The following is a 27,656-nucleotide window of genomic DNA, read 5'->3' as shown; positions in this document are numbered from 1 at the left end:
GCCCATTTATGAAGATGCCAGTACTGTTAGTGACAATCACAACAGTTCAAGTGTGACTTAGGGGACGATTTATCATGTGTCTGGCATGATCTATTGTAGTGATTATGTCTGCCAGACATCGATAAATGCAGACAGCATATGCTGTCGGAATTTATCTTTGCACAATTAGGATTCAATAACCCTAAGGCCAATTATAGTATCAATAGTACATTACTGACTGTAACTAAAGAAGAAAGGGACTTTGGAATTATTATTTCAAATTATTTAAAAATTGGTACACAATGCAGTAGTGCAGCCAGTAAGACCAGTCAAATACTTGGTTGCATTGGGAGAGGTATTGGTAGCAGAAATAGCAAGGTTCTTATGCCACTTTACAGATCATTAGTTAGACCAAATCTGGAATACTGTGTACAGTTCTGGAGACCATATCTTCAGAAAGATATAAATAAATTAGAAGCTGTCCAAAAGAGGGCTACTAAAATGGTACATGGTCTAAAATATAAAACATACAAAGAAAGACTCCATGATCTAATTATGTATAGTTTAGAGGATAGAAGGGAAAGAGGTGACATGATAGAAACCTGAAAGCATTTTCCACAAAAACTAAATGCCAAAACAAGGGGTCAAAATCTAAAGTTAGAGGGTAGCAGATTCAGGAGAAATGTGAGGAAGCATGTTTTTACAGAAAGGGTGGTGGATTCATGGAATAAACTTCCATTTGAGGTGGTAAAACACAAAGACTGTAAAGGAATTCAAAAATGCCTGGGTCATGCATTAGGCTATCTTAAGAAAAAAGTAACATGTAATATGGGTAGACTTGATGGGCCTTTTTGGTTCTTATCTACCGTCAAATTCTATGTTTCTATGCCGCCCCCTGCAGATTTGCGGCCAATCAGCCACTAGCAGGGGCTGTCAATCAACCCAATCTAATGTGATCAGGCGGATTGCTGTCCGCCGCCTCAGAGGCGGTGGACGAGTTAAGGAGCAGCGATCTTAAGACAGATGTATTTGTCCCCATTTCGGGCCATGATAAATCAGCCCCTTAGACTCAAACATTAAGAAAAAACAAAATTGCTCCTCACCATTTGTAGATGTTGAGGTCCTGATGTGACTTTTACTACAGATCCCTTGAAGCCCCATGTTTCTGGTGAGCCATCATGCTCGCCAGAAACACAAGTTATGGAGCAAACCTGTCCGTCTGCTCTGAGGCGGCGGACAGACATTGTTGAAAATCAACCCGATACAATACGTTCGGGTTGATTGACACCCCCTGATAGCAGCCGATTGGGACCAGAACTGCTGGTGCAATGATAAATGCAGACAGCTACTATGATCTCTTTGAATCAACAAGTGGCCACAAAAAGAACCAAAAAGGTCTCAGCTGATCGAGCCCTTAATCTCGAATGGAGGTTAAGAACAGGAACAATTTATAGCTCAATTAGGAGAGCATTTAATTTATGGAGTTACCAGTTACATGATTATTGGTTTTAAAAATAATACAAGACAAACATATTTCAAATGTACTGATAGTTTGCAAAGCTCATTTTACTTTGAAGGGACATTGCTAATGGATTAAACACATATTTATTTGCAAGCACTAATAAGTTACTCTACAACACATTACAGTATTTTCTTTTTGTACTTTTATGTTCTGTTAATAAAGTTTGATTTTTAGTACATTGTATGGATTTAAAGCTTGTCCCTCCTACACTGGAGGATGTATTTGTTTACTATTACGGAACAGAAGGAGAGATGTACTTGTGATTGTGGAAATCATATATTATTTTTATCATTGTGCAAAGCTATTGGGAAGATGTGATGTCAAGTATTGCCATAAGTTTTCAGTATCATATGAAACCTGTGACTATTTTTAATGTCAGCATATAGAATAATGTATGTAATAATTACACTGTATCTCGCATTCTTCCTTCAATTGATACAAACCATTTTAGAAACATCAATAAATTCAAGTTTTAGTTTTCATTGTAAGAAGTTTTGGAATACAATGGGCATATCCATCATATTTCCGTGCCTTTGAAGCCTGGTGTTGTATTTTCCTAGCCAACCCTTTTGTTATTCTTGAGCAATATGTATGAAGTTTGCACAAAGGATATTACATTTGCTAAAACAAAATACTGCTAGGTATGCCAATTCCTTTTCTGTAGGATGATTACTTTTGTGCTGAAACACAGAACTGAGTTTACAAAAAAAAATGTGTCCATATATTAGTTAATCATAGATTGCTCAATGGCAGTGCTAATACTTCAGTATGCCTGACATATAAAATTATATTTTAGCATTAAAGGTATTATTTCAGCAATCGCAGCACTTTGGGGGTTTTAAACCACATATACCTCTGTTATTTGTTTAACACAGTCTGCAAATTTAGCAAAATAAGACGTCCATAAACCTGGACTCATTTCCTGGTGCAATTAAAGTAAAAAACTAGATGATCTTTTGCTCTGAGCTAACCAATCACAGTGTAGATTTACAATACTTCAAAAGACATTAACAAGTGGCAATAACTGTAGTTTATTTGAAACACTGCAGTGTTGTTGTCAATAGAAAGCAAGCAGCAGATTATACCTTTGTGCCCTTGTTCTTTTTCCACATACCCCTCATAGCCACCCTTATATCTGTGCTGTTTTCTTTTATCTTTCTGCATTAGGTGGGTGGTACAGCAATTTAGATGTCTATCCAATGCACAATATGCAGTGCTTGATCCTACATCTCTCCTATAGTGTAATAGCAGCTCAATGACAGGTCAAACATGATTTTGCCTCTGGTACACAAAACCATGTTATCAATAGTTCTTATGTTCATTAATGTGTCATATACAGTAATACAGAGGATGCAAGAACCACTTGGTCCAATGATTCTGCCTTTCTAAAAAGCCTTGTTAAAAAACCTGTTGCCTTGCTGTTTAGTACAGACCCACTTCTCCCTTGCATGCTTTCCCCCCCCATTCTCTGCCTGTTACTCTGTATCACTCAGACAAGTAACCAGTTCCCAGAATCTTCTAATACATGTGTAACAAGGTTCTTAGTTTTCCTCTTAGCCAGGTGTCCCTTAGCTTTTTAGTGCTTTACTTTCTGGGACATATGTTTCTCTTCTGTACTGAATGTACACTGAATTATTCAACATTTTAGAACAAAGTTGTCCAACCTCTGCTAATATGCCACCAAAGCTGCTTGTTTACAGCACTTGTGTGCCATTATATTCAAACAAAACAATGGTTCCTTTACCTTGTTACCCACAACCTATGTAACACATCATGCAGCTGTGTGTTTAACCATAGAACATTTGGGTCCAGGTCTAGGGTAGTATATTTGATAAGGCAGCAAGAATCCTTCTGAAAATGAGTCTTAACTGTCTGATCCATAAAGTGTATCAATCATATCTTTACTTAGATTTCAATTTAGGTCTTCCTTAAATGTTGTCAACAATGTGGTTGAGCAAAATACTAAGGATCAATCAATCTGAGAAAACAAAGAGGTTTAAGAAAAATGGTCAATTTGGATGCATTGCTACTAGGGATGGGCGAATGTGTAAATTTTCGAATTTCGAATGTAGAACGAATGTTATTACCGAAATTCGAATTCTAAATCTGAATGTTGATAAGAACGAATATTCTTAAAAAATCAAAAATCGAATGTTATTTACAGTTTTCGAATGTCATTTTCGAATTCGAATGTTTATAATTATATCGAATGTCCACATTCGAAATTTCGAATTTAACATTCTATTTAACAAATACTATTCAGAAGTTCAATAGTTCATATGGTAGGGTGGGAATCTAGTAAATTGATACATAATAGATACAAATATATCATTTTGAATGTTTCCATATAGAATATTGCATAATTCGAATATTACATTTAAAGAAAGCATTAGAAATACTATTACAAACATATAAATTCGAATTTTTCGAATTCGAATATAAATTCGAATTTTTCAAATTCGAATATTGCATAATTCGAATATTGCATAATTCGAATATTACATTTAAAGAAAAAGCATTAGAAATACTATTACAATCTAAATTCGAATTTTTCGAAAATAATATTTTCGAATGTAATCGTAAAATTCGAAACCGAACATTCGAAAATCGAATGTTAGAATGTTATGTAAACATTCGAAATTCGATTCGAACGAACGAATGTGTTAAAATTTGTGCCGTTTTTCGAATGTTGCGAAACATTCGCCCATCCCTAATTGCTACTAAACTGGTAAAATGTAAATATTAAAGTCTAAAAATGACTTTTAGGTGACACCTTGCTGCTTTTCTCTGCAAATTGTTCTCTCTGGGTGCATCTGCTGTGTATGTTTCTTGGTTTGTGTTTATATGAAAGTTTGTGATACCTGTTGAAGTAGGATTTACTATAAACACATTTCCATCTAGGGGGTAGATTACAAGTTGAGCGCTAAACCTTTTGCGCTTGTCGGGTTGCACTGGTATTATGAGTTGAAAGTAAAATGTTATCACTCCAGCACTAACCCCACGAGTGCAAAAAGCCGAACTTACAATATCGTGTGCGCGATAATCTATTCCACCATAGAAAACAATGGAGAAAAAAAGTGGAAAAACACCCTACTCGCACGCTAACCCGAATCGCCATAAGACCCCTACTCTAATAACCCCTAAACCTTCACCCCATCAAAAAGTCCCAAATACACTATTAACCCTTAAAATGTCACCCCCACATCGCAGAGTAACCCACTATTAACCCCTAAACCGCCAGCCTCTAACGCAAAGTAAATCACTACCCTATTAACCACTAAACTGCCAGCTCACCAATGCATAGTAACCCGCTAACATATAAACCCCCAAACCTAACTTCCCCTAAAAATAGACTAACCCTACTTTTAATAAAAAAACTAACTACAAACCTAGCATTACTGTTAAAAAAAAAAAATGACCGACCATTACTGTTAAAAAAAAAACTATTATTACAAAAATAAAAAACCCTACCATTACAATAAAAAACAAAACCTAACATTACTGTAAAAAAAAAACAACCATTACAAAAAATAAAAAACTGCCATTACAAAAATAACAAACAAATTACCAAAAAGAAAAAAAATAATTATGCCTAGTCTAACACCCCAAAAATACTACAAATAGTGCTTAAATGGCTTTTTGTAGTGCATTGCTCTAAAGTGAACCAGCTCTTTTGGTAAAAAGAACAAACTAGCAGCCTCTAACATTAACTGCCCCCAACCCCCCCAAAAAAAATTACCTAAAAAAAACTACTCTAAAAAGTGCCATGAAAAGGACATTTAGCTCATTTGCTGCCCAGACAAAAAAAATCCCTAATAAAAAAAACAAAAAACAAACAAAAAAAACCTAACACTAAACCCCAAGATGGTACTCACCAATGATGAAACCGGGGTGACGCACTCCATCTTTATCCCAGTGGTGGTCCTTCTTCATCCTGGTGGTGGTCCATCTTCTTATCTTCATCCCAGCGGTGGTGGTCTTCATCTTCAACAGAGAGGTCCTCTTCATGCGATCACCAGCCGCATGCTGAAATTTGAATGCTAGGTAACCCTTTTATATAGTGGTACCTGTGCATTCCTATTTGAAAGCTTTTTCTAACTAACTTTTTTTAAGGGTAGTTAGGTTTCTTTTTTTAAAGGTAGGGTTAGTCTATTTTGGGTTAACTTAGAGGGTGTTAGTTTAGGGGGTTTAGATGTTAGTGGGTTACTTTGAATTGGGGGGCTGGCAGTTTAGGGGTAATAGTGTAGTTGGTTACTTTGCATTGGGGGGCTAGCGGTTTAGGGGTAAATAGTGTAGAAAATTACTTTGCAATGTGGAGTTTAGGGGTTAATAGTGTAGAAGCTTACTTTTTGGTGGGGTTGTGGTGGTTTAGGTGTTAATAGTGTAAATAGGTAGTTTGCGATGTGTGAGGGGCGGTTTAGGGGTTCATAGTGTAGTTTAGTGCAACTTTTTTATCTGGAGAAACTCTTTAGGTGACCAAATGTTTGCCATACGCTACCCATAGAAAATATGAGTTTGCGCAAATGAATTTGCTGTAATTTTAACAGCTCCATTTGTAATGGATCTGAACATAAAGAACATAGCAATCTCGCAATCGCGTTTTTCGGTCCTTGTTCTAATGTCAGCATATATAATATTGAGGAGCATATGTTCAGCTCATATAGCCACAGATTCAAATGCCTAAATTTTGGGTCAGACTTTGGGTCAGAGCCAGCAACACCGTCAGCAGGACCTGGTAAAGCTACATGACTCACGCTGTACTTGCTGCTTGCTTGCAAAGCCCTCTGTCTGTTACAAACTGATATTATAGGGATATGATTATCTGAGAGCTTGATATGTACATATGATTCTGTCTCCTATAGTCTTGAGGGATATGCTGAACTGGCATATTCTAACAACAGTCGGTTCTGGATCACTTGGTTACCGCCATTCCATCCAGGTGTGAGATTACCAGTGGCTTTGTCTCACAACAGCACATAGAAACAAAATAATATGTACAGAATTCTCTTCTGTTTCTTGACACATTTAAAGGACTTAGTGATATTCTAAAAAGACTTGAAATCTTTATTTAGTTGGTATCATAATATGCTAATGCAACCCCAGCACCACCTACAGGGATGCACATAAAATACACGTTAAACCTAACGTTAATGGTTTATGGCAGGCAGAAAACCCATTAAATAGATTCAAAACTAGCTTCTATTGTCAAACTTCTTATAAAAACTGACCTGTATGCAGTTAAATGAATATATATTATAATCTAGAAAATATAAGAAGCGCTCACAGGGGCTAAAGACAAATTAAATTTATTATAAATATATATTAAAACTAAACATAAAATAAAACATTAGAGTGCGCACTCTTAAAATACAATTTTAAACCTTTAAACAATTCATTGATGCTAAAACCTTATCATTAGCCAACTTTTCTTAACTTTGTTATTTGTAAGTGGTGCTGTTAGCAGATATTGAATATAAAAACAAACTATCCCAAGTCTCTCAATTAATTTTGTGCAATGATGTCTGTAGCAAAGATTAGGAGATCGATCTAAATCCTTAAGTTCATTAGACTCAATTCCAATGACCAATCAGATGTCTCTATTTGCGTTGTTTTGATATTTCAAATATAACCGTTATAACAGTGATTGTATCAAAACTTTTTTTAGCCAAAGTTCTTTGTTTTTAATAAGACACTTTTTACCTTAATATTGCAGTTCCTTATGTAACCAAAAAGTATCTGTTTGAGCTTCCAACAGTGGGTTTTTAGCGAGGTAACAGAAACGGCTTACCGAGATTCTGCTACCGCTGATCTTTACTTGTTTGAACAAAATCTCCCCGCCTTCCGATGACAATGGGCAGAGGCCGACTGCCCATTGTCGTTATAACAGTGATTGTATATAGGGATAGTTTGTTTTTATATTCAATATCTGCTAACAGCACCACTTACAAATAACAAAGTTAAGAAAAGTTGGCTAATGATAAGGTTTTAGCATCAATGAATTGTTGAAAGGTTTAAAATTGTATTTTAAGAGTGCGCACTCTAATGTTTTATTTTATGTTTAGTTTTAATATATATTTATAATAAATGTAATTTGTCTTTAGCCCCTGTGAGCGCTTCTTATATTTTCTAGATTATAATATAGATTCAAAACTTGTGTTGTCCAGTGACATATTTGTGTTACTATTTTCATATAAACTTTTAAGAAAGTTATATAACATTTCTGTTTTATATCATTTCTATATTCCGCACTGCTATGCCTTGTAGTATCATACATTTAAATGTGTTAACCTTCTATGAAATATGTTTCTGTAAATTGTGTCACAACAGACTCACAGATAATTTTTTAATATATCAGTTTTGCACATTTATGCATTTCTTTCTTTTTTCAACATCAGTTTAACAGATTTAACTTAACCTTTTTATGCCCAAATGTATTTTATAGTTTAATGTGTTTGTGATAATACCACTTATATCATTGAGTTCAGCCCTGAAGGAGCATGTTTATGTGCACAATGTCATAAGAAGGCATAATTCAAAGCAACAATGCAAAAGGTCATTAATCATCCTGTCATAAAGTATGAAATTTAAATATACAGATATTTTGTATTAAGTGTTTTTAAATCGAGACAGAATGTGCTCACTTCCTATCCATTAACAGTTACAGTTGCCAGAAAGATTTTGACGGCCTGTCAGAGTAGTATAATGTTTTTTTATTTATTTTCTTATTTTATCTGTGTCTCTCAGTAGACTGAGTAAGGATTTGTAAAGATATTCTAACATGAGTTAAAACTTAGCATTAAACAGTTTGAAGGGGGTCTATTTTTTAGCACATCTATATAATTAACTTATCTTCAAATGAAACCTGGAAAGAAAATTAAAAGAAACATTAGTAATGAGATCATTTTAGCTTCAAGCTATAAAAACAAAAAACATATGGTATTGACATTGATTGGTTATGCTTTATACTTCAAGGCTTGTAATTTTACGTGGTCTGTCGTGTATGTGGTTTAATAATTACTTTACATGTTACGTTCTTACATATTCCATCCTTTTAATTTTAGCTGAATTTATATATATATATATATATTGTGCTTAATTTGCTTTGACATTACTTATAGAAAAATAGGTAAGATGAAGTTATATATGGCGCATTGACAGAAAATGATACCATTTTGGCTACAGTTTCTCATTTGACCTTTTCAATTTGAATAGAAATGTATACAGTATTATAAATATTCAGAATTAAACATAAAATTCAGAACTGTGAAACTGAAATTATTTTCAAATGCTTTTTTGAGAGGTAGTAAGATATTTACGTGCATACATTTTACCTATAACTGTTCACACAAGCTGCATAACGTACGTCAATGTAAAGAGACATAATATAATGTGCATTTTGTACACTAACATGACACTTGAACTTGTGAATCCGACTTTTCATATTAAATAACCAGTTCACTTTACCCACTGAATTTTGTGGATCTGCCCTTTTGATTCATAAGGTCTTGATTTATTATTTTTTTAGGCGCCATATATATTTAGCCAATCGCCTGGTAGCACGTTCTGCAAGCCCGATGTAAACATCTACTGTCCCTTTAACATAACCCGAAACAGAATGCTATTAGAGTAGATCTAAATCCTATTCTACCAAAAGGGTTTGCATTCCCTATGAGAAGCTGATTTCCAATGTACTTGAGGAACAATAACTCATACTTGTATATACCATTATGCAGAAAATAGGAAAAACAAAAAGTGGGTCAGTTAATTGTGTTATAATTACTTTATAATTTTCTAGGTTAGGCTCTGTTGGCATTGAATTATTATTAATATTAGAAACTGTAGAATTATCATCTTTGTAAATACAGAAAAGGGCATACATTAGATTTATCAATATTGCACATAAACACATTCTCAAAGTAGAGAAAATGACAACCTGCCATCGCCACTTCTAATGCTGTGTCATGTGGCAAAACTTACCATTGCACAAGAGCTCTCTTGTGCAATGCTGCCCCTTGCCCTCACGCAACCAACTGGGTGAGAGCAGGGCATTTCAGTCACCCCAAACAAGCAAATGTTTGGGTATTTTATCTCACCACCTCTGAGGTGGTGGGGACACTTAAGAAGTAGTTTCAATGAGATATGCAATGCTTTCAACTTTAAGTACAATTTAGAGCGGTGGATCTCAAAATGCTTAATGGAGCACTTTTGGTGTAGTTATTAGAGCATATAAAATATTTCTAGGAAATACTTATTTAGGATTATATTTTTAGCACACACATTAATCACATTTTCTATAAGTTCTGTACTAGACTATCATTTGAAAGAATGATCATACTTTTTCCATAAATGTGCTTGTTTTTGTTAATCTAGAATATATCATATAGAAATATTATTATTATTAATTTCTCTGCACAGTGAATTTGATGAAATACTGAAAAAATATTATTTCTTTTCTGCAGAGTTGTAGAGGGCAATCCATTCCAGTGCTCATGCGATTTATTATGGATTAAGATATTTCAGGAAAGTAATTCCATAAACAAGGAGGACCAAAATCTTTACTGTATCAATAACAATCATATGAAGATTGCTCTTTTCAACTTGCAGATACCCAGCTGTGGTAAGACACTTTGATTATACATTTAGAAATGTTTGACGTAATATCCATATGACATCATATTAAGGGACACAAAAGAAGACATTTAATATATTTTAAAACATTTATTTGTTCTTAATAAAACATATGTTCCTGTGCTGAGAAAAAAAATGTCTAACCTTGTGAGGCGTGTCTCTGTCCACCAATAAAAAAGTAGGAGATCTGCTTATCATACATAATAGGAAACAGCAACACGTACAATAGAATCCTCATCTTTATTTCAGATCCAAAACCACAAAGATGTGATTAAGGTCTAAGAATTTTGGACCTTAAATAAACATAAGTATTTTATTGGAAGTGCTGATGTTTTCTGGTATGTATGATTTCTGTTTGGGTTGTATGCAGTAACCTCAGCTTGCACTGCTAACCTACATCAATGCTGGACTGTATTGGAATTACTGCGTAGCAATTAGGCCCAGCTAATTATTAGGACCTTCCATGCTGTCCTAACCGTGCTGGGCTTTAGCGCCGTTAGGACGGCATAGAATGTCCTAGCCTAGCTTCCTAACTGGGATCATGGGCTATAGGGCGTGCCAAGCATAATAGGCAATCCCCCCTGACCCCGATCCCATTATTTAAATCGTGCAATCACATCTACGATTAAGTGATTTAAATTTTTTACTTTTTTGTTTACATCAGAACTTTGTTCCGATGTAACAAATAAGTACTGTCAGGAAGGGCTTAACCATTTTATTCATTTATAAAAAAAAACAACATCAACAAAAACAAATATTCTTAACATCCTTAAGTAGTGCTCTTTTGTATGCATTGTAGAAATGGTAGTGTATTTAGTCGCTTTATTTTGTCATTTTTGCTCCAAAAACAGGCTGCTTTTTGCATTGCAATATTCATGGAAAGCTATAATACTGTATTTTTTAAATTCTTGACTGAGTGAACCTATTGTTTCCTGTTATTGTAAATTGGAGCATTTTTATATTTTCCCAGCATGTTCTCCATTACTGGCGATTGTGAAACTATAGCTAAAATGTATAGTTTATATGGTTATTATACTGTATTGTCCATAATCATCAATATGGCCAGCACTCTTATGCATTGTTAGACATTAGGTATGGTCACTTTAATTACATACAAAATTCATTGTAATGGTTACTTCAATAGCCTTCTGCATTAAAGGCTATTAAAAATGCACCAGTGCAGATGTGATTAGTTATATGTAAAATGTTTACGGTCTGTTTGTTGTGCAATTAAAATCATGTCATTTTACCAAAGGTAAATTAAATAGTTTACAGCCGAGATAATGATGAAGATCTAGCCAATGGCATTAAATGTAAGGATGTCATTATTCCTATAGAAGATAGAAATACCATATTTCCAGACGTTATAGGTGCATAATAAGGTGTCTACAGTTTAGGCTTGTTTGTGCATTCTAAATGCTGTTGTGTAAACGTATATAACTATTGAATCGCTGAACAAATTGAGCAGTATAACTCAGCCTGTCAGTCTCTACAAACCGGCCCATTTGTCGTTATTTTTCCTTATTATAGGGACAGCCTTTAAAAACTAAGCAGGTTGCTTTTCCAGTTCTGGCAAATAAATACTAAGGGATTTTTTAACATTATGTCATAAAAAATTGAAATAATTTTAATAAAGTTTAATGAAAGTTAAAAAAGTATCAAATACCTAAAAACAGCATATTTGCTTAATCCTATATCTTTTTAAAAAAAAAAAAAAAAAAAAAGTAGGGACATTAAACAGCAAAACAAATGTGTTGACATGAGGTTTCAGTAAATTTAAAATTTAGACTATGTACACAAAAATATATATATATATATATGTGTGTGTGTGTGTGTGTGTGTGTGTGTGTGTTATTAGATGGAGAACTAATAAATAAGGAATTGCTATAATTTTTTATTTGGAAAAAGGGAAATGTAGAATTTATGTTTTTGGGGAATATATTGTGTTTAATGAATGAAAGATTATTATTTTTTTTCTACAGAATAATTAGAATTTACTCTTGTTTAGTCTGCTTTTTCAAGCAGATACAGTACATCAAGTTTAAAAGCATAATCCTAAATACATATATATTAAATAAGTGCATGCAGATTTACACATATAAACATCCAGTAATAATATAAGGCATTGAATATAACATATAATTTACTAAGCTTTAAAGGAGATATGATTTGTTACAACAAAAGAACAATAGTAAAGACAAGCACAGAATAATTACAAGGCTAAGTAAAAAATAAATCAGGGTTTCTTTAAAAATAACTGTTTCTGACATATACCAGGGCCTGATTTTATCAAGTGTAAGGTGAATGATGAATGATTTGCTAATTAAAAGGACATTGCAAACATTACTATCATATATATGAAAGAACAGCCATTAAGTAAGTAAAAATGTTTTTAATATGATAATATTCCTTTGTGATTAAAGGGAAAAGAAACAGCTGTTCACAACTGATACAACTGTATGCATGGTCACTGGCTTACAAGGACAACGCCCTAAACTGTGACAGCAATGCACCTCTAGTGGCTTGATAGTAAAAACACATTTATTTCTCCAACATTGGTGTGTCCGGTCCACGGCGTCATCCTTACTTGTGGGATATCTCTTCCCCAACAGGAAATGGCAAAGAGTCCCAGCAAAGCTGGCCATATAGTCCCTCCTAGGCTCCGCCCACCCCAGTCATTCTCTTTGCCGTTGCACAGGCAACATCTCCACGGAGATGGTTAAGAGTTTTTTGGTGTTTAAATGTAGTTTTTATTCTTCTATCAAGTGTTTGTTATTTTAAAATAGTGCTGGTATGTACTATTTACTCTGAAACAGAAAAGGATGAAGATTTCTGTTTGTGAGAGGAAGATGATTTTAGCAGACAGTAACTAAAATCGATTGCTGTTTCCACATAGGACTGTTGAGATGAAGTAACTTCAGTTGGGGGAAGCAGTGAGCAGACTTTTCTGCTTCAGGTATGACTAGCCATATTTCTAACAAGAGGATGTAATGCTGGAAGGCTGTCATTTCCCCTCATGGGGACCGGTAAGCCATTTTCTTAGTCAAACAAACAGAATAAAGGGCTTATTATGGGCTAAAAAACTGGTAGACATTTTTATGGGCTAAATCAATTACTTTATTTGGGCATTTTATTCATATTTATGCTGACAATTTGCATTTATAAACTTGGGGAACGTTTATTAAACGGCAGGCACTGTGTTAGACACCTTTTCCAGTCAGGGGGCCTTCCTAGTTGTAGACTGAGCCTCATTTTCGCGCCATTACTGCGCAGTTGTTTTTTGAGAGCAGGGCATGCAGATGCATGTGTGAGGATCTAAAAATTGCTGGAAAAGCTTCTAGAAGGCGTCAATTGGTATCGTATTCCCCTCTGGGCTTGGTTGGGTCTCAGCAAAGACTATAGCTGGGACTGTATAGGGGTTAAATTTATAAACGGCTCCGGTTCCGTTATTTTAAGGGTTAAAGCTATTAATGCTTTAAGACACTGTAGTGAAATTTTGGTAATTTTTGAACAATTCCTTCATACTTTTTCACATATTCAGTAATAAAGTGTTTTCTGTTTAAAATTTAAAGAGACAGTAACGGTTTTGTTTTAAAACGTTTTTTGTGCTTTGTTGACAAGTTTAAGCCTGTTTAACATGTCTGTACCTTCAGATAAGCTATGTTCTATATGTATGAAAGCCAATGTGTCTCCCCATTTAAATTTATGTGATAATTGTGTCATATCGTCCAAACAAAGTAAGGACAGTATTGCCACAGATAATGAAATTGCCCAAGATGATTCCTCAGATGAGGGGAGTAAACATGATACTACATCATCTCCTACTGTGTCTACACCAGTTTTGCCCATGCAGGAGGCCCCTAGTACATCTAGTGCGCCAATACTTATTACCATGCAACAATTAACGGCTGTAATGGATAACTCCATAGCAAATATTTTATCCAAAATGCCTACTTATCAGAGAAAGCGCGATTGCTCTGTTTTAAACACTGAAGATCAGGAGGGCGCTGATGATAATTGTTCTGTCATACCCTCACACCAATCTGAAGGGGCCATGAGGGAGGTTTTGTCAGATGGAGAAATTTCAGATTCAGGAAAAATTTCTCAACAAGCTGAACCTGATGTTGTGACATTTAAATTTAAATTAGAACATCTCCGCGCACTGCTTAAGGAGGTGTTATCTACTCTGGATGATTGTGACAACTTGGTCATTCCAGAGAAATTATGTAAGATGGACAAGTTCCTAGAGGTTCCGGTGCACCCCGACGCTTTTCCTATACCCAAGCGGGTGGCGGACATAGTAAATAAGGAGTGGGAAAAGCCCGGCATACCTTTTGTTCCCCCCCCTATATTTAAGAAATTATTTCCTATGGTCGACCCCAGAAAGGACTTATGGCAGACAGTCCCTAAGGTTGAGGGGGCAGTTTCTACTCTAAACAAACGCACTACTATTCCTATCGAAGATAGTTGTGCTTTCAAAGATCCTATGGATAAAAAATTGGAAGGTTTGCTTAAAAAGATTTTTGTACAGCAAGGTTACCTTCTACAACCCATTTCGTGCATTGTTCCTGTCACTACAGCAGCGTGGTTCTGGTTCGAGGAACTAGAAAAGTCGCTCAGTAGAGAGACTCCATATGAGGAGGTTATGGACAGAGTTCACGCACTTAAATTGGCTAACTCTTTTATTTTAGATGCCGCTTTGCAATTAGCTAGATTAGCGGCGAAAAATTCAGGGTTTGCTATCGTGGCGCGCAGAGCGCTTTGGCTAAAGTCTTGGTCAGCGGATGTGTCATCCAAGACAAAATTGCTTAACATTCCTTTCAAAGGTAAAACTCTATTTGGACCAGAATTGAAAGAGATTATTTCAGACATCACTGGGGGAAAGGGCCACGCCCTTCCACAAGATAGGTCTTTCAAGGCTAAAAATAAGTCTAATTTTCGTTCCTTTCGCAATTTCAGGAACGGACCGGCCTCTAATTCTGCATCCTCTAAGCAAGAGGGTAATGCCTCACAACCCAAACCAGCCTGGAAACCGATGCAAGGCTGGAACAAGGGTAAGCAGGCCAAGAAGCCTGCCGCTGCTAACAAAACAGCATGAAGGAGTAGCCCCTGATCCGGGACCGGATCTAGTGGGGGGCAGACTCTCTCTCTTTGCTCAGGCTTGGGCAAGAGATGTTCAGGATCCCTGGGCGCTAGAAATAGTTTCTCAAGGTTATCTCCTGGAATTCAAGGAACTACCCCCAAGGGGAAGGTTCCACATGTCTCACTTATCTTCAAACCAAATAAAGAGACAGGCATTCTTACATTGTGTAGAAGACCTGTTAAAGATGGGAGTGATACACCCAGTTCCAATAAAGGAACAAGGAATGGGATTTTATTCCAATCTGTTCGTAGTTCCCAAAAAAGAGGGAACTTTCAGACCAATTTTGGATTTGAAGATCCTAAACAAATTTCTCAGGGTACCATCGTTCAAGATGGAAACCATTCGAACGATTCTACCCACTATCCAGGAAAGTCAATTTATGACTACCGTGGATCTAAAGGATGCGTACCTACATATTCCTATCCACAAAGAACATCATCAGTTCCTAAGGTTCGCTTTTCTGGACAAGCATTACCAGTTTGTGGCCCTCCCATTCGGGTTAGCCACTGCTCCAAGGATTTTCACAAAGGTGCTAGGGTCCCTTCTAGCGGTTCTAAGACCGAGGGGCATTGCAGTAGTACCTTACTTGGACGACATTCTAATACAAGCGTCGTCCCTGTCAAAAGCAAAGGCTCATACAGACATTGTTCTGGCCTTTCTCAGATCACACGGATGGAAGGTGAACATAGAAAAAAGTTCTCTGTCTCCGTCGACAAGAGTTCCCTTCTTGGGAACAATAATAGATTCCTTAGAAATGAGGATTTTTCTGACAGAGGTCAGAAAATCAAAACTTCTAAGCTCTTGTCAAGCTCTTCATTCTGTTCCTCGTCCTTCCATAGCGCAGTGCATGGAAGTAGTAGGGTTGATGGTTGCAGCAATGGACATAGTTCCTTTTGCACGAATTCATCTAAGACCATTACAACTGTGCATGCTCAGACAGTGGAATGGGGATTATACAGACTTGTCTCCAATGATTCAAGTAGATCAGAAGACCAGAGATTCACTCCGTTGGTGGCTGACCCTGGACCATCTGTCCCAGGGAATGAGCTTCCGCAGACCAGAGTGGGTCATTGTCATGACCGACGCCAGTCTAGTGGGCTGGGGCGTGGTCTGGGAATCCCTGAAAGCTCAGGGTCTATGGTCTCGGGAAGAGTCTCTTCTCCTGATAAACATTCTGGAACTGAGAGCGATATTCAATTCTCTCAGGGCTTGGCCTCAACTAGCAAAGGCCAGATTCATAAGGTTCCAATCAGACAACATGACGACCGTTGCGTATATCAATCATCAGGGGGGAACAAGGAGTTCCCTGGCGATGAAAGAAGTGACCAAAATAATTCAATGGGCGGAGGATCACTCCTGCCACCTGTCTGCGATCCACATCCCAGGTGTGGAAAACTGGGAGGCGGATTTTCTGAGTCGTCAGACATTCCATCCGGGGGAGTGGGAACTCCACCCGGAGATCTTTGCCCAAATAACCCAATTATGGGGCATTCCAGACATGGATCTGATGGCGTCTCGTCAGAGCTTCAAGGTTCCTTGCTACGGGTCCAGATCCAGGGATCCCAAGGCGACTCTAGTAGATGCACTAGTAGCACCTTCAACCTAGCTTATGTATTTCCACCGTTTCCTCTCATTCCCAGGCTGGTAGCCAGGATCAATCAGGAGAGGGCCTCTGTGATCTTGATAGCTCCTGCGTGGCCACGCAGGACTTGGTATGCAGACCTGGTGAATATGTCATCGGTTCCACCATGGAAGCTACCTTTGAGACAGGACCTTCTTGCTCAGGGTCCATTCGAACATCCAAATCTGGTCTCCCTCCAGCTGACGGCTTGGAGATTGAACGCTTGATTCTATCGAAGCGTGGGTTTTCAGATTCTGTGATAGATACTCTGGTTCAGGCCAGAAAACCGGTAACTAGAAAGATTTACCATAAAATATGGAAAAGATATATCTGTTGGTGTGAATCCAAAGGATTCCCATGGAATAAGATAAAAATTCCTAAGATTCTCTCCTTTCTACAAGAAGGTTTGGAGAAAGGATTATCTGCAAGTTCTCTAAAGGGACAGATCTCTGCTTTATCTGTCTTACTACACAAAAGACTGGCAAATGTGCCAGATGTTCAAGCATTTGTTCAGGCTCTGGTTAGGATCAAGCCTGTTTACAGACCTTTGACTCCTCCCTGGTACATTCCATAGATATTAAGTTACTATCTTGGAAAGTTTTGTTTTTGGTTGCAATTTCTTCTGCTAGAAGAGTTTCAGAGTTATCTGCTCTGCAGTGTTCTCCGCCCTATCTGGTGTTCCATGCAGATAAGGTGGTTTTGCGTACTAAGCCTGGTTTTCTTCCTAAGGTTGTTTCTAACAAAAATATTAACCAGGAGATAGTTGTTCCTTCTTTATGTCCGAATCCAGTTTCAAAGAAGGAACGTTTGTTACACAATTTGGACGTAGTCCGTGCTCTAAAATTCTATTTAGAGGCTACAAAAGATTTCAGACAAACTTCTTCCTTGTTTGTTGTTTATTCTGGTAAAAGGAGAGGTCAAAAAGCGACTTCTACCTCTCTTTCCTTTTGGCTTAAAAGCATCATCCGATTGGCTTATGAGACTGCCGGACGGCAGCCTCCTGAAAGAATCACAGCTCACTCCACTAGGGCTGTGGCTTCCACATGGGCCTTCAAGAACGAGGCTTCTGTTGACCAGATATGTAAGGCAGCGACTTGGTCTTCACTGCACACTTTTGCCAAATTTTACAAATTTGATACTTTTGCTTCTTCGGAGGCTATTTTTGGGAGAAAGGTTTTGCAAGCTGTGGTGCCTTCCGTTTAGGTAACCTGATTTGCTCCCTCCCTTCATCCGTGTCCTAAAGCTTTGGTATTGGTTCCCACAAGTAAGGATGACGCCGTGGACCGGACACACCAATGTTGGAGAAAACAGAATTTATGCTTACCTGATAAATTACTTTCTCCAACGGTGTGTCCAGTCCACGGCCCGCCCTGGTTTTTTTAATCAGGTCTGATGAATTATTTTCTCTAACTACAGTCACCACGGTACCATATGGTTTCTCCTATATATATTTCCTCCTGTCCGTCGGTCGAATGACTGGGGTGGGCGGAGCCTAGGAGGGACTCTATGGCCAGCTTTGCTGGGACTCTTTGCCATTTCCTGTTGGGGAAGAGATATCCCACAAGTAAGGATGACGCCGTGGACCGGACACACCGTTGGAGAAAGTAATTTATCAGGTAAGCATAAATTCTGTTTTTTCACTATAGGAATGTGTGTTTAAGTGATCTGTTATACATTTTAAAATGTTCTTTTTCTATAGAACAGACAAAAAAAAACAAGTGTAATATTGCCTTAAATCTCTGCATCAAGCAGTTAAATTATTATGCAGGTAAAGAGTTTTTTTTATTATGCCGAGTAATATTTGACTATTGAATTGATGGGCAAAGAGAAAAACATGGTGGAAAAGTCAGAAGGAATACAAAGAAATTACAATGCATTCATTTAAGTGTTTACAAATGTGTTTTGTTTAGAATTGAGGGTTCATCATGAATTGCTTGCACTAATAATAAAATGATAGGATTTGAAGCATAAGTACTGATATATGGTAAGCAAGCTTTATTTGTTTCTGCAAAATATAATATCATATAATATCAATAGAAGAAATCTGAGGGAAATGTTCTCTATTAAAGGGAAATTAAAATATATCTTGCTTTTTAAATATGTATATCATGTAAGAGAACTTAAGCACTGTTTAGTACTTAAAGGTACAGTTTACCCTACATTTTCTTCCTTTTAATTTGTTTCCAAAAATCCAATTAACCTGCTGCAGTGTATTAAATTGTTTATAAACAGCTCCTTTAACTTTATATGGGTATTTTGCCTGTGGTATCCATACCTATACTGACACTTTCTATACTTTAAGGGATAGGAAAGTCATGATTCAGATAGTGCGTGTACTTTTAAGAAACTTTTAAATTCACTTCTATTTTCAAATGTGCTTTGTTCTTTTGGTATCCGTTGTTGAAAAATAATATTCATATATCCTACACTAGTGGGAGCTAGTTGTTGATTGGTGTCTGCTCACATTTGTCTCTTGTGATTGGCTAAGTAGATGTGTTCAGCTGGCTGCCAGTAGTGCAAAGCTGTTCCTTCCGCAAAGGATAACAAGATAATGAAGCAAATGTGATACTATAAGTAAATTGGAAAGTTGTTTAAAATAATATGTTCTATCCAAATCATGAAAGAAAATTTTGGGGTTTCCTGTCCCTTTAAGTATAGGGTTAAAAAAAGCTGTGTAAACGTAGCCAAAATAAATTATACTCATAGTGGGAATTAGACGAAATAAGCAATAAAATGTTAATTTTCAATTGTTCTCTCAAAGTTTTTGGCTTTCGTATACAGACAGAGATAATGTAAAGAAGCATGTGTATGTAAATAAGGAAATTTGATTTCCCTGTAAATTCAACCCATTTTAATGGGTTGTGGTTTCAAAGAACAACCCAGTTATTTCATATACAAAACTAAACCCAAAGAAGCAATTTATCATACATTTTATACTCTACAGCTGGTATAACAAGTTATTGGGAACACATTAAAGGGACAGTCAAGTCCAAAAAAACTTCCATGTTTCAAATAGGGCATGTGATTTTAAACAACTTTCTAATTTACTTTTATCACCAATTTTGCTTTGTTCTCTTGGTACTCTTAGTTGAAAGTTAAACTTAGGAGGTTCATATGCTAATTTCTTAGACCTTGAAGGCCGCCTCTAATCTAAATGCATTTTAATAGTTTTGCACCACTAGAGGGCATTAATTCACGTGTTTCATATAGATAACATTGAGCTCATGCATGTGAATTTACCATGGAGACAGCTCTGATTGGCTTAAATGCAAGTCTGTCAAAAGAACTTATATAAGGGGGCAGTCTGCTGAGGCTTAGATACAAGGTAATTACAGAGGTAAAACATGTAGAATTGTAACTGTGTTGGTTATGCAAAGCTGGGGAATTGGTAATTAAGGGATTATCTATCTTTTTAAAACAACAAAAATTCTGGTGTTGACTGTCCTTTTAAAGGGATACTGAACCCAATTTTTTTCTTTCATGATTCAGATAGAGCATGCAATTTTAACCCCTTAACGACCGAGGACGTGCAGGGTACGTCCTCAAAAAAAAGGCAGTTAACGCCTGAGGACGTACCCTGCACGTCCTTGCGTGGAAAGCAGCTGGAAGCGATCCTGCTCGCTTCCAGCTGCTTTCCGGTTATTGCAGTGATGCCTCGATATGGAGGCATTGTGCAATAACCTTTTTAAGCCATCCGGTGCAGAGAGAGCCACTCTGTGGCCCTCTCTGCAGCGGAGATCGGTGGCTTTCCTCGTTGGTGGGTGGGAGCCGGACCGGGAGGCGGGTGGCGGCCATCGTTGGCACTGGTGATGTGGAGGGGGGCGGGATCGTGGGCAGGGATGTCCGGGGGCGCGCATGGAAGGGCGGGCGCGTGCACGGGGAGGGAGCGGATGGGAACCGCTACACTACAGCAAAAAGTTTAATAAAAGTGCTACAAAAAGGGGAATAAAATAAAAAAAATAAATCAATCAAGGTGTGGGGGTTGGTCTGTGGGGGGGGGGGGGAGCTACACTACAGAAAAAAAAAACCAGAAACAAAAAAAAACAATTTTTTTCTGCAAGTTGGGTACTGGCAGACAGCTGCCAGTACCCAAGATGGCCCCCAATAATGCCGAGGGGGAGGGTTAGAGAGCTGTTTTAGGGGGGGGATCAGGGAGTATGTAAATATGCTAAAAAAAAATAAAAAATAAAATAAAAAACCTTTTATTTTAGTACTATCAGACTTTCTGCCAGTACTTAAGATGGCGGGGACAATTGTGGGGTGGGGGAGGGAAGGGAGCTGTTTGGGAGGGATCAGGTGGGAGGCTAATCTCGACACTAAATCTAAAATTAACCCTGCAAGCTCCCTACAAACTACCTAATTAACCCCTTCACTGCTAGCCATAATACACGTGTGATGCGCAGCAGTATTTAGCGGCCTTCTAATTACCAAAGAGCAACGCCAAAGTCATATATGTCTGCTATTTCTGAACAAAGGGGATCCCAGAGAAGCATTTACAACCATTTGTGCCATAATTGCACAAGCTGTTTGTAAATAATTTCAGTGAGAAACCTAAAATTGTGAAAAATTTAGCGTTTTTTTTTATTTGATCGCATTTGGCGGTGAAATGGTGGCATGAAATATACCAAAATGGGCCTAAATCAATACTTGGGGTTGTCTACTACACTACACTAAATCTAAAATTAACCCTAGAAGCTCCTTGCATGCTCCCTAATTAATCCCTTCACTGCTGGGCATAATACACGTGTGGTGCGCAGTGGCATTTAGCAGCCTTCTAATTATTAAAAAGCAAAGCCAAAGCCATATATGTCTGCTATTTATGAACAAAGTGGATCCCAGAGAAGCATTTACAACCATTTATGCCATAATTGCACAAGCTGTTTGTAAATGATTTCAGTGAGAAACCTAAAGATTGTGAACAAATTTGTGAAAAAGTGAACAATTTTTTTTATTTGATTGCATTTGGCGGTGAAATGATGGCATGCAATATACCAAAATGGGCCTAGATCAATACTTTGGGATGTATTCTAAAGAAAAATATATACATGTCAATGGATATTCAGGGATTCCTGAAAGATATTAGTGTTCCAATGTAACTAGCGCTAATTTTGAATAAAAGTGGTTTGGAAATAACAAAGTTCTACTTGTATTTATGGACCTATAACTTGCAAAAAAAGCAAAGAACATGTAAACATTGGGTATTTCTAAACTCAGAACAAAATTTAGAAACTATTTAGCATGGGACTTTTTTGGTGGTTGTAGATGTGTAACAGATTTTGGGGGTCAAAGTTAGAAAAAGTGTGTTTTTTTCCATTTTTTCCCTCATATTTTATACTTTTTTTATAGTAAATTATAATATATGATGAAAATAATGGTATCTTTGGAAAGTCCATTTAATGGCGAGAAAAACGGTATATAATATGTGTGGGTACAGTAAATGAGTAAGAGGAAAATTACAGCTAAACACAAACACCGCAAAAATGTAAAAATAGCCTTGGTCCCAAACGGACAGAAAATGGAAAAGTGCTGTGGTCATTAAAGGGTTAAGCAACTTTCTAAATTACTCCTATTATCATTTTTCTTCGTTCTCTTGATATCTGTATTTGAAAAAGCATGAATGTAAGCTTATGAACTGGTCCATTTTTGGCTCAGCACCCTGGATAGGGCTTGCTGATTGGTGGATACATTTAGCCACCAATCAGCAAGCGCTACCCAGATGCTGAACCAAAGGGGGGCCGGCTTGTAAGCTTACATTTCTGCTTTTTCAAATAAAGATACCAAAAGAATGAAGAAAAATTGATAATAAGAGTAAATAAGAAATTTGCTGAAAATTGCCTGCTCTATCTGAATTAAGAAAGAAAAAAAATGTAGGTTCAGTATCCCTTTTATGGAAAAACAGTACACTGTCCATTTAAAGGGCTATATATGTCAAAATTAACCTTTCATGATAAAGAGTACCCAATAGGTAGATAGAGATGTTTTTTTTTTTATTGCATTACAATAAACAAAGCTCACATTTTGACTTTCACATCCCTTTAAGTATAATCAGAGGGAGTTTAGACAATATAAAATGTATACTGTAATGTTCTTTCTTTTACTTAATTAAACATTTTATGGAGGATTACATTTTGAGTTTAATACCTTTTTAAAGTTTAATAGAAAAAACATTTTCCCTTGTTTTACATCACTGGCTCTTGTTAAAAAGACTCAAGATATCTTGTTTTGAGATCAGCCTGAAAGTGTGTGTGAGCATGTGTGATAATAACTTAATCGGAGACACTTGTCAAATTGTTCACCCAGCCAAGAGCTAACATCCTAAATTGTTTAAGTAGAAATACTGGCTGCCATCCAGTCACCGGAAAAGGACAACATGCTGATAGATTTTTATCCCACAGGTGAACAAACAAACGTTGACCCTATATAAAAGAATTTTTTGCAGGGTGCAATGACTAATTTATGGCTATCACATGTGCGATAAAGAAATATGCTTGGCTAAACAACTAAGTCATTTATCTTCTTGTATCTCCTAAGAATTTGATTTAATTGCTTTTAGTTGTTGAAATAGGCAGGAAAATAAAATCACTATAGAAATAAGTCAGCTGTTAAGTGATTTGTTGAGAGTGAAAATATATTTGAATTAAATAATTGGCCGCAAAAAAAAGCACATTGAGTCATTCTTATGTAATGCTTTAAGGTTTCAGAATATTTATTAAAAAAATATTTATTGAAAGTAAAGATGAAACGTGTTGCATAGGAAATGCATTTAAAAAAATATATATATATTTATTAAAGTACATTCTTACAAAATGTAACAATGTGTACCATTATCTTCTTTCATTGACATTGTAAACAAATATAGGGCTAGATTACGGGTGGAGCGCCCAACCAATAAGGGGTATATCGAGAAGGTTTGCAATCATCGGCTTACTGCTTGTATTACAAGTTGAAAGTAAGCGCAATCACGTGAGCACAATCGCGACTTATGTTAGAATCATAACCACAACTTCAGAGCTCTTGTTAACTGCAAAAATTGCACACAAGAAAACACATCAAAAATACATTACAAAGTACACTTACACTCATAATAACACTAATATAAATTATATATAAAAAAATAGCACACAAAAGTGATAAAGGCTCAAAGATACGAGATCGCAGGTGTTAGAGAAAAAAAAAGGAAAGCAAAGGGATTTAAAATTGAGATACATACATTTACATGTCTATATATGTGTACATATGTATTTATGTATTTATATGTGTATATGTTTTTACAGACATATATACACATATAAACACTTAAATACACATATATATATGTGCATTGGAGCCGTTAACGTTAAAGGGACATGAAACCCAAAGTGTTTCTTTCATGATTCAGATAGAGAATACATTTTCAAACAACTTTCCAATTTATTTCTATTATTTAATTTGCTTCTTTCTCTTGTTATCCTTTGCTGAAATATTTATCTAGGCAAGTTCATGTACAGCAGAGAACCTAGGTTCTAGCTGTTGATTGGTGTCTGCATATATAAACTGATTGTCATTGGCTCACCCATGTGTTCAGTTAGAAACCAGTAGTGCATTGCTTCTACTTCAACAAATGACACCAACAAAATAAAAAAAAATTAGATAATAGAAGTAAATTAGAAACTTTTTTAAAATTGTATTCTCTATCTGAATCATGAAAGAAAATGTTTGGGTTTCATGTCCCTTTAAGTAGATGAAAACATGGAAAAGCAATATTTATGCAATATTAATTTTTAATAAAGTGTTATATTGTGTATTTACTTTATATATTTCCCATTTCAATGTTCTGCACATAGCAGAATATGTCCTATGTATTTTTAAATAGATATTCCTATATATATATATATATATATATATATATATATATATATATATATATATATATATATATATATATAATTCTCCAGAAAAGAATAAGCACAATCTTACATATTTTCATACAGCTGCCAGGGTGCACTTTATCTCACATTACTGTCCCATCAAAAAGGCACTCGCTGATCTTCATAAAAAGTAACTTTTATTTTACCTGGTGTGTTTTTTTGGGATTTGGTTTTCTGGAGACTTGATTTTTTAATGTGACATTTGACAAAGGTGCTGTTAGACACCAAAACGCTATGTCGTTTTTATGATGAACTAAAATAAAAGTTACTTTTTATGAAGATCAGCGAGTGCCTTTATAATGGGACGGTACTGTATATATCTGTATTGTAAGATCGACTTTTTGTGCTCGTCGGGTTAGTGCACGAGTGAAAAGAGTTTACTTTCAACTAATAATAACAGCACAACCAGTCAAATGCAAAAAGCTTACTTCTAGCACAATTAATGCTCAAGCTAGAGCGTTAATTAGCACACCTCTTGTAATCTGGCGCAAAATCTTTTAAATCTTTAAGCAATTGTCCCTTTTAAACAAATTAATCTATCAACAATTGATTCCTCTAAATAATACTTAGAGCTCTATTCACAAAGAAATGAATTGCAGGTGAATTGTAGAGATGTGCAGGGAAGAAAATGTTGTTTCGACGTTTCCGTTACGAATATTCAGGTAAATTTATTTCATTTTTGTATTCGTTGGCTGCACTATTCAATTTCCATTTAATTTAAAACAAAATGAAAATAGAATTTTTGTTAAATATAAACATTAATTTTCATTAAAATGAATGTAAATGTTTCAAAGCTACACGTGAAAAGTTGACCTGTAGCTACAATACTAATCTTAAGGTGCTCCCAGAGCATGGAGAGTAGGGATGGGCAAATGTTTCGCAACATTCGAAAAATTAAACGAATTTTAACACATTCGTTCGTTTGAAACGAATTTCGAATGTATACATAACATTCTAACATTCGATTTTTGAATGTTCGGTTTCGAATTTTATGATTACATTCGAAAATATTATTTTTGAAAAATTTGAATTTATATTTGTAATAGTATTTCTTTTTTTTTATATATTTTTATTGAGGTTAATAAACAAAAAAAGAAAAAGAAAAATTAACATCCAGTTTGCACAGTCAAAATATACATCTCATAAAACGACCAGAAAAAAAAAAAGTCATGATTATTTTTCATACATAATAATATACCAACTAATACTTATAAGTGTCACAAAAAGTGCAGATATAGCCATAAGATACAATTTAGCCACTCTTATTACACCCATTTATCCATACCTGCATTTATACATTCAAGGCATTTTAAAATTTACACATTAATATTGCAAGATACTATACCATTTTCAGCTCAATAGCGGGTGCAAAAAAAAATAAATAATAATAATTAGAGATGCAAACTACCAACTAAACCTCATTTTCTCTTTCTTTGGACTTAATAATATTCACCTGCCTTCGGCAAATCAATGTCTACTTATCTTCTACTAAGGAAAAGAAAGGCTGCCGCCACCTGAATTTTTAATTGCCTATTCTCCTTCTAGATTATAAAAATGCTATATTTACCTATCTTACAGACAGTCACTCTTCTGCTAGATGTTGGGAGGGGGGGGGAGAGAAAAACAAAAAAACAAAAAACAAAAACCACATACTCCTCTGTTCTTAAACTACTTATGAATCTAGAATCCAATGTGTAGGAAGTACATCTGAGACTATTAAGTTTAGGAAAGGTAGTGAATCCTTGAAAGGTTTGATAAATTGGCGCTGTTCTAATATAGGCCATGTAAGTATATAGTTTTTCCATTTCTTAAAAATGTGCCATATTGTGCTTCTAGTTCTGGTCTTAAACTTAATCTTTTCAATATCATCTGGCTTTTCATGTTATTAATAAATTCCCGCACACTAGGAAATTATTTTTTGTCTCCATTTCTTACAGATTAACTGTCGTGCCATTAGAATAGCTAAATTGATCAGATATCGATCCCCCAGATTCTCCGCTGAATATAGAAAAAAGATTTACATTGTGATTGCCATAAATTGACCCTATCTGTAGCTTCTGTAGTCCATTTCAGACTATCTAATATATCCTGATTTTGTACTAACGAGAAATATCGAAGAAATTTGTCCTTCACCTGGTTAATATACTGCTGTCCCAAACCTTTGATTACATTCTGGTACCAGAATGATATAGATCTTATCCCTGCTTTATAAAGACACAGACCTGAATCTATACCAGGTTGTCCCCAGTCTGGCCCAAACTTCTCTACATATAAAGCTATTATATGTCTAGCTTGCAGATATGCATAAAACTGTTTAATTGACAATTGATATTCCTGAGTCAACTTCTCATAGGTTTTAATTATCCCAGTTTGGGGATCCCTCATCTGAGAAAAATATATCAGACCTTTTTTTTGCCTGTTATTATTACCGGGTGAAAAATCCACCGTACCCATCATAGGAGGATGCGCAGACACCTGATATTCATGGCCCACCAGCTTACAATATTTTTGCCAGGCTATGACTATATTAGCAAATGTAACCATACCACTTATATTACTAGGCAATTGTCTACTAGGGCAATGCAATATTGCCGGAAGACTAAATGGCTTAATTATTTCAGTTTCTAGCCTAAAGTAGGTTACATATTCTGCCTGGATGAGCCAGTCTATAGCAAATTTTAATAATGTAACACAATTATATAACTTTATATTCGGAAGCGTGAACCCTCCAAATTGTTTTCCGTAATTTTTGCAGTGCTATACGTGGTCTCTTCTTCCCCCAAATAAATCCGGCACATACCCTATTATATCTATCAATATCCTTCTTTAACATAAATAGTGGTAAATTCTGTAACA

General features: G+C 36.0%; 1 protein-coding gene across 1 annotated transcript in view; it reads left to right on the top strand.

Annotated features, from left to right (window-relative positions):
- The window catches only part of NTRK2 (neurotrophic receptor tyrosine kinase 2), a 389,365-nt gene that overhangs the window by 27,108 nt on the left and 334,601 nt on the right, over positions 1 to 27,656 (top strand). Inside the window, exon 5 of the mRNA XM_053702438.1 lies at positions 9,961 to 10,118. Within this exon, the coding sequence (XP_053558413.1) occupies positions 9,961 to 10,118 (158 nt within the window). The remainder of the gene's footprint in view (positions 1 to 9,960; positions 10,119 to 27,656) is intronic.

The sequence above is a fragment of the Bombina bombina genome, chromosome 2 (genome assembly GCF_027579735.1).
Source record: "Bombina bombina isolate aBomBom1 chromosome 2, aBomBom1.pri, whole genome shotgun sequence".
Classification (NCBI taxonomy): domain Eukaryota; kingdom Metazoa; phylum Chordata; class Amphibia; order Anura; family Bombinatoridae; genus Bombina; species Bombina bombina.
Note: the sequence above shows the minus strand (reverse complement) of the source record. Positions and strands in the feature narration are given on the sequence as shown.